General features: G+C 25.0%; 1 protein-coding gene across 2 annotated transcripts; it reads right to left on the minus strand.

Annotated features, from left to right (window-relative positions):
- Positions 1-5,315: 5,315 nt before the first annotated feature.
- Positions 5,316-8,723, minus strand: LOC129606424 (general odorant-binding protein 56a-like). 2 transcript variants are annotated; one of them, XM_055516750.1, is made up of 2 exons: positions 8,428-8,723; positions 5,316-5,803 (listed from the first exon to the last, which is right to left on the minus strand). In XM_055516750.1, the coding sequence occupies exons 1-2, from the start codon at positions 8,494-8,496 to the stop codon at positions 5,402-5,404; spliced, it is 471 nt and encodes a 156-aa protein (XP_055372725.1). In that variant the 5' UTR covers positions 8,497-8,723; the 3' UTR covers positions 5,316-5,401. The 2 variants fall into 2 exon arrangements, with proteins under 2 accessions (XP_055372725.1, XP_055372726.1); XM_055516751.1 differs by lacking the exon at positions 8,428-8,723 and adding an exon at positions 6,376-6,460.
- Between the last annotated feature and the right edge of the window lie 4,306 nt (positions 8,724-13,029).

A 13,029-nucleotide genomic window follows, 5' to 3' on the forward strand; every position in this document is an offset into this window, starting at 1 on the left:
AAAATCTTAAAGTAAAAACTCCTAATTCTATTTTTCGGCCAATACAATTTTAAAATTTAAAAAATATTAAGTTTTTTTTAATTAGCCCAAATATATGCAAAATTGCCCTATTTTTTGATTATCCTAAATATCTGCAAAAACTTATGAACGGGAGCCCTATTTCAGTAGATTCTGTTCAATATATTAGTCTAAATTATCTAAAGAGGAGGCCTCCGACTTAAAAAATTAGAGCGCAATTTGCTATTTTATAATCCATACACTGTAATTTTACATAAGATCTTATAAAATATTAAAATATTTTCAATAAGAAATTAACAAACTATCTTTTAATTAAAATTTAATACAAATATTTTGTAAGTATTTAAAGCAATTGTTTATGTCATGTGGTTTTTTGTTTATCTACCTAATTATTTTTTGTATGATTTATTGTAGCTATGGAAGGAAGAGAAGGGAAGCTTCTTGTTTAGAAGAATTATAATTAATGCTGAATATCTATTTTATAATTAAGTCTATGTATAACTACCAATCAAGAAATTTTTGACACCTTTATTGAACAAACATACGTCAATGTGAATAATGATAGAAAACCGTTAATATTGCCAATATTTTTATTATTTTCAAGCTCGTACATACCTAAAATTACATTTCATTTGCAGTAATGAAGTCTATCAGTGTTGAACAATGTTCTTATATTAGTACCATTAAATATTATGCATTATTAAATAATTAGAAAAGCAACTCAAAATCACCAAACTCTTATTAATTAATTTTTACAGAAATAATATCTTCTCTATGGCGTCCATTTATATACACCTACACTTCTAAAATATAAAACTGAGCTTCATTACCTTTATTGAAAATCTTTTTTTGCGTTAATTTCACTAATATGTTTTGATGTTTACGAGTTTTATGTATTTAAATAAGGAAATATTCTTTTCTTATTATAGCAAAAAAAAACCATTACTATATCGTATTTCATAAATTATACAAAATTTGAAAAAGAATCGTTCACATATTATTACCGTTACTTGTATTATCATTGTTATTCTTCAGAAGTCTTGAAATTTAAGATTAATACAGTATCCCCATACCAAAGATCAGAAATGAAAATGCCTCAGAAAACCCTCTATTGTATACATTATTTTAAAACTAAAAGTATGAGATTAATTTAAAAATATTTTTCTTTTAGTTCTCGGTTTTATATTTCCACATGTACATATTCTAGAATTCATACTTGTTATCTCTTTTCATCTTATATACACGCTTTTTCTCTTTACGAACTGTATATATGTAAGTATAAATTTTGTGTTTATTTTCTCCGCATTATTTATGGGACATGAGTTAATATGACAGGTTCCCTTTTCTTAATTGATTTATGCGTCTTCAATGTACCTAAACAACATTTCAGACTGTCTAAATATTTGCGTTAGTATTTGGATATCATGTTTTATTAGTATGTATGGCGTGTATAAGTCATTGTATATTGTGGTAAGTATGTAAAGCACATGAAATCATTCTGTATTTCGAATGAAAAATAATATTTTTTTACTTTTCAAGTAAAATACGTAAATAAATACGCAAAAGGATTTATTTTTTATGTTATATTACATTTTATTTTTAAATTGTAAAATGAAATTTTGTTTATGGATTTACAAAAAAAAGGATCAAAATATGGGAGTAAAAGAACTTCTTTATGATTTAGCGTTAGAATTTTAAATACTGATAATATTGGATTTAAATTTAGATTCGGTTTTACTGACTGCAATTTCGAAATTCAATACTTTATTTTTTTGTGGAAAAACACGTGTTCTATGGCATAATGCGAATTTTAATGGCTGTACCTAATTTATTCGTTTTAAAGAGCATGACATAAAATAAAATTGATATTATTGATTGCATAACATATTCTCTAAATCTATGCGATATAGGAATAGGATTTACCTTTAAACTATGACTAAATCCTAACTTTATGTAGTACTTATAAGTTTTGAGTTCTGCTAATAGAATTGATACTTCGGGTCATTTCCATTTTTAAGCAGAATGAAGTTCATTTATTATTTAATTTTATAAAATATATTTTACTGGTGCGGTCATAGAATTCTAAATTTGATTCGCTTTTCGAAATTTATCATAAATTGAAATCAGAGTTTCAAACATAGTCCAAATATAATATCTACATAAATTTACAGCTTTAGTGATGACTTATTCTTAATTTAAAAGTGAAATTGTGATTACACATATAATGTATACTTGTTCAATACCGAACTTCGTGTTGCTTCAACTTACAAAAGAGTTTGATGTAAAATTTCTGATTAGACGCTTTTAGAACTATAGCATTAAATTTAAGTGAATTTTATCTACCGCAATTTCATATTCGCCTAAAGTTAGAAAATTTCTATATTCTACTTGCTTTACTAAAATATGTGTTTGGCATATAAAATAAACATACCCCATATTCACATTACGTGTGCTATATTATTACTTGTATTCGAAATGAAAATGAGTAGTGTATAAAATGTCGTTTAAAATTATATTTCAAACAATAACGAGTACATAATCTATAACCATCCATGTTCTTATCCAAGCAATAAGAAACTATATATGCATGTATTCTTGAAAAAGATGGAAATTTCAAGGTTTTGCTCTAAATTTAAAATTTTAAAACATTGTTCTCTGTTAATATTTAATTTTTAAAATAATTTTAATATATTGTATTTGTATACTTGATTTACTGCAATTAACATACTATGTATGAATCTGTATATACGAAAATAAAAGTATGTACATTAATCTTTCAGAATTGAATTAAAAGAAAAGTTATAAGAAAACTATTGAATTTACAATAATTTACAACTTATGCATTACTCAAATCATAATTTTCCCTTCGTACAGTATAAGGATGAACAATTCAAAATTACCAATTCCGAGCTTTTGAATAAAATTTTCAAAATCAGTTCAAATTTAATTTTAATAGTTTAGCATTGAACTAGGCTCTCAATTGTTATGTTTATTATTCTAACAATTATTAATAAATTCAAAAAATTCAAAAAAAAAAAATTTGGGGTTTTGATTGCTATTACTAATAAAATCAATTTTTAAGCTCATATTTGTATGAAAATTCTAACAAGAAAATAATTTTATATAAAGACGAATAAAAAATTTACAAAATCACTTTATAATTCTGGAAGAGAAAACACAGCTTTTATAAATATCGTGATGACTGCAAATGTATTTATGGATAATTCATAATTCATCTTAGAATATATTATTGAACAAGGTTAGAGATTTTGGATTCTAGCATTACTTACATTATCATAATTTTCAAAACTCTTCCATCATTTAACGCGTAAATTTCGGTTCGATACCAGTTTATTACACTTTGTTGCAATATTTTATTTCATGTACAAGTCGATTGCCATTAGACCTATAAAAAAAATATGAGTACTTTGAATAATATTTTTAATATATTTTTTACAATTTAGTTTATTTCTTATATGTAAATTTTTTTATTTCAAAATACTCAAAATTAATCTTAATTTCATCAATAAACAAATTGAAAATTTTCTCTTTCGATTTATCCTGATCTACAATATTTATTGTTATTGACTATAATTTTCATCTATTAAATTAATTTACGCCACCTAGATACTTTTAGCAAACAACCAACTTACATACAAATTAACTTTATAACATTAAATAAAAATTTACATTAATAGCTTTACCCTAAATAATATGAGGAAATAAAATAAATTAAGAAATATATAGGAACAACAAAAATTAGAAAAAGAAAAACTTTTTATAAATCTCATTCTAAAAGGCAAAAAAAAAAAAACAAAGTGTTTCTTATATAATCAAAGTGAATAAATATTATAGTAGCGCCAACCAAGCCACTATAATAGCCGATAACTTTTATTAATCCTACTAAACAAAAACGAAAAAAGTACTTGTCTCAAAAATGACAAAAACTTTTCATAGAAATTTCAAAACCTTAAAAGTGCGGAGAAAGTATATTAAATATATTATGTATGTATGTATGTATATGGATGTAGTATTTGTAGTAACCAAAAAATTTTTCTATATTCTTATATTTTATTACTTTTTAACTGTTATTCAATGTAATAATATTTTGTTATAGCAATAAATATTTTCATTTCTTCGTTTTGTTTATTTGTAAGGATTCATGGAATTCAATGAGCCTTAAAAACTATTTTTGATTTTGATTAAAAAAAAAAACAAGCAATAGATAAAAAGTTTTGGGGGAATTTTTGCTTTCCTTTTAAGTTTTTCCCAAAAATTTTCCTCTTTTCATTTGGGATCTCATATATTTCAGTCTTTTGTTAAAATCGATATTTCGTTCAATAAAGATAAAATTTTCAATGTTCAGTTTTTTTTTCTTTAATTCTATAAAACTATTACAATTGATGATCCTTATTTTTGCTGTTTTTCTCTTAAGGACACATTAATAATAATTTTTTTGTTTTTTGGTGTTCATTTGGTGAGGAAGAGAAGTATTTTTTTTTTCTGCTACATTTGCACTTTTACGGCTATTTGAATATAATTTTCGAAAAAAATTCAAAATTCAATTCCAAGGAAAAAAAAGAAGGAAATCAAAATGGCTCCCCCATTTTTAAATGATATAAAATTATATAAATTTCTGGGTATATTCAAAAGATATACAAAGTAATAGAAAATTTTATAATTCAACAACAAAAACAAAAGTTTTTAAATTATTTTCTAGCTAGACAATATTCATAAAAGTCTTAAAATAGAAAGCAATTTATGTTTACAATAAAGTTATGAATGATAAAATAAACCATAAATTGAGTTGAAAATGAAGTAAGAGATTATCATATTGGATTTATTTATTAAAATTTCAGATATTTATAAGATATTATATGTATACTACTTTCTTTGATTAATCATATTATTATAAAATAAAAGAGAGAATGATGTAAGTATAAACCAATATAAGTACACCAGAATGGAAACCCAGAAATGCTGTTTTTCTAAAACTGTAGAATTGTCCCGGGAATAGAGTGAAATCCCGGAAATATCTATTACAAATACAACTGTTATTTAATCACAATTCCTATATTTTTAACATTATTTTTGTTTTACTATTTAATTCATTCATACCCACACATTGTGTTTTCTTAAGTTACATTTTATACCTAATGCGTTTTAAATCCATTTTTCTTAGATTTGAAAATTTCTGTATACCAATGCATATGAGAAGGAGCTTCTAAATTTCGATAAATTCCATAAAGTGAATCATAAATAAATTGTAAAATTGTATAACAAAACCAATATTATATATACATATTATATTTTACGATAATTACAATAAAATATTTAAAATTTAACAAAAAATATAGCAATCTTTCTTGAGTAACTATTAATTCTAAATAACATTTGCGACTCTCCATACTATTATATTTGCCTTATGTTCAATGAAACATTTTACCAATCTATATGAAACATTACACATATCATCACCTTCAATTACTTTACAAATATTTAAAATTTTCATTGATTCTTCTTCATTTAATCCAGTTATATTTCGTAATCTATCATAAATGATATCATCATTTGGTGCACCATCAAAAATTATTTCATCTTTTTGTAGGCAACAATTGAAATAACATTGTGTCTTATCACTTGCATTTGAAATATCTTTAGTTTTTAATTTTTTAACATCATCTTCAGATAATTGAATTTCTTTTAAACATTCTTCAGTGTATAAACCATCCTTGGGTAATTCTGTAGTACTTTCTTTAGAATTAATCTGTTCCTCTGTATTTTTCTACAATTAAAAAGGCAAATACAAGTGTTATAATAAATTAGAAAAAATATTTTCTCTAAAATAATGTTTTATGTTATTGATTTTTCAAAATTTTAATTTTTTTAGGAATAACAATAATTAAATGTTTTCAATAACAATAGTTACAAGCGAAAGGTTTTCATGTAAGAGTCGGAGACTTGCTATGATCTACATTCTTATAAAATTACTACAATTTCTTTACGCACACATTTTAAGTTTAGATGCTGTAATAGAGCGGATATAAATTAAAAATTTTTCAATCTTTTTAATATTTTTATCAATACTAAGAATAGAGTAATGAACCAATTCAGTGATGAAATTATGAACAATAATATGCTTTAATTAAAGCGGTTAATCAACCGAATTTTCATTTAGCTATCCTGTTTTCCAATAATGTAGCTACATAGATATCTATTATGGATTCAGTTTTATAATATTGCCACAGTACATATGTAAATTTTATTGTTGATGAACTAATTTTAAAATTTATCTTCTATTTACACCGTATATAATTTATAGCGCAAAAAAAAAACTTTTTATATAAAGTGACTCACCTTCATTTGTTTATTTAAAAATTTTCATTCAAATTATCATCGCTATTCGAGCATTACAATTAATAAAAGAAAAGTGAAAATTAAATACGTAACCATCAAATAAAATTTAATATAAAATGAATCTCCATTAAATTTTATACAAGGTCAATTCCAATACAATTATTTAAGTGATTTATTTATGAGAGGAAAAAGCGTATATTATTTTTACTCACATGAAAATTCATTAGAATTAATCAGAAAATTTAGAATATAATAATGGAAGTAAGACATGCAAATTAAATCTATGTATGTACAAAATAAAATGAGATAAAAACAGAAATAGGTAGAGTTGACCGTATCAACTCTGCGACACTTTTACGAATCAATGATTTTAGCAATTGTATTGCATATGATATTGTCACAATGCTTCATGTTGTTTTATATTATGTTGATTATTAATTAAACACTACTTTCATTAATTATGGCCATTGACACATGTTTTTTTGTCCAAATTAAGAACAAACTTTAAAATACCTTTTAAAGTTGTATGGTAGCTACTGCAAGGAGTCTTGCAATTTTAATGACTTTTGTCAAGCATAATAGCACTGATACCCGGTACGAAATTTAATTGCAGTAGTTTCAGTAGTTTTTGAGTTAACCACGTTACTTTTGAAGTTGTATAACAGGTCTCGATCTAATCCAATTAGAATTCTGTTATTATCTATAAAAAACCATTTGTAAAGATTTGGTGATCAGAATTCGAAGTTAATCAAAAACATATCTGAGATCATTATTTCTTGGCATCACAAACGATATATCAAATATATCACACGATTCGAGCATATAAACGTTTGTACGACTAGGTATAATAAACAGGAAATTGAAAAAACATTATGGAAAATAACATTTAGCAGCCCTAAAATTATAGTGCTGAAAGCTTTGTAAATTTAATGAGTGAAGGTATGCGATAAATAAATGTATATACCTAGGTACATAATGTGTAAGCGCTATACACATTACAGTATTATTAGTAATTTACTGATGCGACATCAATGATTATAAAACTAATTTCAATAGAGATTGTAATAATTAATTAGATTACTTGACGTTAGAATTAGATTTTTGATATTAAATGTGCTATTCAGTAGACCAAAATGTTAATTCGTATAATAAATACTGTTATTTTTTTTACATATTATTAGTACTTTCTTGATAATTTTTTCGTACTTAATTTTCGTATACTTTCGAATATTGTTATACCACAATACTGACTTTCACAAAGTCATTATTGTGTTCAAAAATAGCTTTATAAAACGTATTTATAGGCGCTTTATTAGCATATTCATGCTAAATTGAAATTTTGTACTATATCAATAAAAGTTTGAATACTAAGATTATTTAGAGGTTAATTCACCAAATACTAAGTAAGTTAAAATAAGTTATTTATAAGATTGAATAAAGACCGTTCAAAATAAAATGTACTGAACTAGGTGATCTTAAAACCAAGAAAATTATTAACAAGTAATTCACTAAATCTTTGAACTTTTACTTTAATTTAAGACCTGGTTCATGTGGTCTTCATGTCAAACATCTTCCCATACTTAGCATTACGTTAGCTTTTTGAAAAGACGACAACCTCCAATGAGATCTTAATGTTTTATACTCCATTATAGTAAAAGCAATATTGCACTTCCATTTTTGTTTCGTGATACATTTTAAACAGTATTTCCTACTTTATTCAGTAAAGTATTTTCGATAGAAATTCCTATACTAAAATCAGGTTTTTTCAAATAATATTCCTATGTTCTTTTTTTCAAACTCAATCATATTTAAGCCATAATTCTTATTAGTATTTTTCTTGGACTATCTTAAGCCAAATTTGAAATTATGACTTATATAACTAGAGTGCAACTATGGTTTGAAGTAAAACTTATGTCTCTTAATAACAAAGAAACAAGCGGTTTCTATTTTAAACTGTCATTACACCAAGATGAAGCATAAAAATTACTTTTATTTAGTTGATGTTGTGTTATTAAGATTAAATTTATTGTAATTATTAAGATTTAAATTTACCGAAATTTCAGTGGTAGTATCCGAACTCACTAACGGAATTAGAATTAAAACTACATAAAAAAACTTCATTTTTCTATTTCAGGAAAATTTTAGTTTTATTTTTATTTCTTTTTTAAATTTGCACAGACTAAAGTTCACAATATCGCGATACACGATACTTTAATTGCGATTAAATAATGACAATTTTTTATTTATGTAATTATAATCCCGTGTAATATTTCCAAAGCAGGTTACGATTTAATTTGTTTAAACTTTTAACACAAAAAAAAGCTCGTAATGAAAGTGAAACGGTTAGAATGATATCTTCTACTAACTGACGTTAATAAGCGATCATTAGTTTTTATATTTACGATACAAAAATATACCAAAGAATATACGAACTTTATAAGCTTTTTCAATGAATATACAACGGCAAGCAAACAATTACGTACTCAAACTTTAACAGTAAATTTAAATTTTTAATATAAAGTTTAGATGCTTTTACTTTAGCAAGAAGAAATACATTTGATAAAAGTAATGGTTTACGAGACAGTTTTCACGTTTCAAATGTAGAGTCAACCATTTACATTTTAACGGTATAAAAGAACGCCGACGATCTTTTACAAAAAGGGCTCTAGTTGAGCTAAGCAATGTTTTCTAACTCTCAAACTTCCCATTTGCTTGCTAACAATTTATGCCTATAGCTTGTGTACAATATATAACATAGGTTTAGCAAAAGTTAATAAAAAGTTGTTGCTAGCTCAATTGAATATTACGGTTACTGTTATATTCATATTTTGGCTTTTATAGAAGTTATTGGAATATTGTTAAAGAAATATGGGATCGCAAATTAAGATTTTGCGAAAATTTAGAATGTAATAAATCGAGAAGGAAATACAAAGAAATTTTGTTACAATATAATGAAACTTACATATGTATATATCAACAGTAAAAATTTTGACAGTAATTTAAAAACTTTAATTTTTACAGTAATTTGTATACTCGTACAGTTTTTTGAAATAGAAATAATGTAAGAATACAGACGATAAATCAAGGTTGTTTCTAACATTTTTAAAATTTTTATGTCTTGCACTTTTCATACAATATTCCTTTTTAAATTTGCTCACAGGCCAATTTACTTAGAGATTATTATTTTTTTTAGTAATTTAAATTGCAATAGAATTTTATATTGAATAAATTTATAAAACTTTATGAACAACAGAGAAGAATTATTGCGACATAATTTGAAATGTATTTCAGGATTAACAAAGTAAAAAAGAGCTCCTTCAACTTTCTCAATCATGAGACACGAGAAACTTATTCAAAATAAAATCTCAAAATGTCACCAACGTTTGATATCTAAAACTAAAAATAATAGAGTCGTGTCAAACCAATGATTTGTAGAGTAGTGGTTTTTCCTTCAGGAAATGAAAATGCTGCTTTTAAAAACAATCTATTTGGACCTTCAACACTATTAAAATTACTTTCATTCATATACCAAAATATTTCAAAGATTGCATACACTTAGGATGAAACAAGAAAAAATATTGAAGAAGGCGTAACATAATGTTCAAATTCAAGAATTATTTGCGCCAGATAATCAATTATATTTTCGGTGGCATGTAATTTACCGTTAACTTTTGCATTTATAGAAATTTAGAAAAGATTGTAGTTTTGGAAATATAAAGTGCAAAAAATTCAAATTTTATAAATATCGTGGAGTGATAATTTGAAAGGAGAGTGTATGGTGGAAAAATTTTTTTAGGACTATTAAAATTTAAGCAATTTACATTTTGCTGTTAAAAGAAAAACGATATTAAAAATTTAAAGAAAAGGACTTTAGATAAGGAGTATTAACCCGTTAAATGCCATTTTAGGGACTTTGAGAGAATATAATTTTTAGAGGACGACATAATTTTTTAGACGGATGGCCGAACTGAGTGAAACTAATAAGTATTTTTGCAATTTTTTTTTTTTTTGGAAAAGTGCTTGAAGTATATTTTTACATTAAATGCAACAAAAAAAAATTTAGAAGTAAATTTTAATTCCTGTTTACACTAAGATGCAGACAAGATTTACGAAGTAAAAGAGTGTAAAAAGCCATACATAACAAACTTTCGCATATTAAAAATTCTGTCAATTTTAATTGCAGGGATCCACAATGCAATATATAGATAGTGGGATTAGTTGAGCTACCCTGAAAACGTGTCTATCTTTAAACTGCATTTTAAAAATCACAACTTCTACACTATAAGACTTAATGAGCTGAAAGAAAGTTCGTTAGAAAGGTTTCAGTAGCGGTTTCAATCCTATTGGGAAGAGGTGGTTGGAATTGGACATGGAAAGTGACCTTTACTTTCCATTCTTTACGTCTTCAACAACTACCAGAGATAACTCTGAAAGAGTTTTAAAATAAAAGTACTAATATTCAACTACAAAATTTGATCGCAAGCATTTCTGAGTAGTGTATAAGAGCATTTGTTAAAAGCTTTTTATACTTAAATAAATAAAACTTAAATTTTACCAAAATTGAAGTCATATAATTTTACATATGATTGCAAATATTTAGCTTTAACTTAGACTCAACAGTTTTTCACTGAGCTGAGTAGAATACCAAATCGTTTTTCTGGATTTTAAAATTATCAGTTGAATTAGAACTTAGAAATTTCAAAATTGCTCTTAATGTCGTTATACTATAATGCAGTTCCAAAAACAGCTATAAGAATTGCTATGTTCAATGTTCCAGAAACAAACAACAAAACCCGAATAATTCTTAACAATAGCTTTTTGCTCTATTTGAATTTCTCTGACACATCGTCAAACTTCATTTTATTTTTTTTTCTGAAAAAATGTTTAATTTTTTTTATATCGGAAAACACCCTCCTTTTGTGGTCTTTTGAAACGAGACTTGTTTTGTTTTCATATTGTATTAGTTTTTTTTAAGTTTTGTTTTTATGACAACATAAAAAATAATGCTTGCTACCGTCTTAAATCAACCGGGCATTTGTAAAACATTTAAGAAACAAACAACGAAATGAATTTTTTTATCTGCAACTGCAAACTATATGAGAGCAAAGAAAAATTTGAGAAAAAACTTTAGAATTTTTTATAGAAAACAAGGGTGTGCAAGATTGTAGATTTGTTTGGTTAAAAGCATGCAAGATAAAATTTTTAAGCAGAAAAGTGTTGTATGGTAGGCCACTGAACATAAAAGGAATATAAAAATTGTTTGAAATAAAAATAAATGAAAAAGAAACAAAAACATTTTGTAGTTTTGTTTAATTAAAAAAGAGAAGGAGCAATCGTTTGAGGAAATAGTGGGTGACTCTTTCTAAATCGTATTACATGACGTTATAACTGAATTTTATCCTAGCAAATAAAGTGCAGTACTATTTGTAATAAATGAATTTTGGAATTACTATTGACCAAATTTTGATTGAATTAAAGGAAGTGAATTTGGATATTAATAAAAATATTTTATTAAACAAAAAATAAGCATAAATTTCATTATAGCAGTTACGAAAGCTTCAATTACTTTATTGCACCTCGATTTAAATAACTCCCCCTGAAAGATTATAATAAAGTAATTTCTGATTACTGAACAAACTTTAATAAACAACATTTACCAATTATTTATAAATATTCTTGTATTTTACGAATACTTATTGATATTATAATGATTTACGTGATTTACGTTATATTGTTATTATAATCATTCAACGCTTCTTAATTGTGATTAATCACATTCATTTTATAACCACCTGAATAAATGATAACTATTAAAGAAATTTAAAAATATAACTAAAAATATTCAAGTAATGGAAGCATCAAGAAGTAATTTTATTTGCGCCATTTGTATTAATATTGTTAGATCAGACTATCCTCATTTTCATAATTACAAGTCAAATTATACACAAGTAATCTAATTGACCGTTTTTTTCCAAAACCATATCGTGGCTCTTGAACAGCAGTTAGCTTAGAACCTTTCCATCTGAATTTTGTTTCACTCAATTTATTATTATTATTATTTCAATAATAATAACTTCGACAATAAGAAAGGTACTATTATTTTCATACCGAAATTTACTGTGTTTTAATTTCAACTGTTTAAGCTGGGTTTTAAGTAAATAATTCTTTAAATGTTTGTACTACAATACCTGAGAGAGTGATACCACATGAACAGTATTCCCAGTATTATTTATAAATACTAAAACTATGCAAATAGTAAAGGTGTTGAAAAATTAATTTAATAAAAGTCGTTTTTACATTTAATTTCTATGCAGAAACACTCAAAGTTTCTACATTTGATTCTATTTTGAGTCGTGATAAGTTTTCAGCTGCAGCAGCAGATATATGACGAACAAATTGTCATCTGGAATGCGTACCTAACATTGATGACACCAAGAAAACTGAAGTTTTATTTCATTTTCAACTAATCGCCATTTATTTCATCGCCATTAATAATTTTAAGCAAAGCAACCGGTTATATTTGGTTTATCACATTAATTAACACATTTATTAATAGACATTTATTAAAGTAACGTATTGTTGTTGACTACAAAATTAAGTAAATAAGAAATTTAAAACTAGCTGAGAATATTTTATACTTGAATCTTTTATTAA

Source organism: Condylostylus longicornis, unplaced genomic scaffold (assembly GCF_029603195.1).
Source record: "Condylostylus longicornis isolate FDR11 unplaced genomic scaffold, ASM2960319v2 ptg000018l, whole genome shotgun sequence".
NCBI lineage: Eukaryota > Metazoa > Arthropoda > Insecta > Diptera > Dolichopodidae > Condylostylus > Condylostylus longicornis.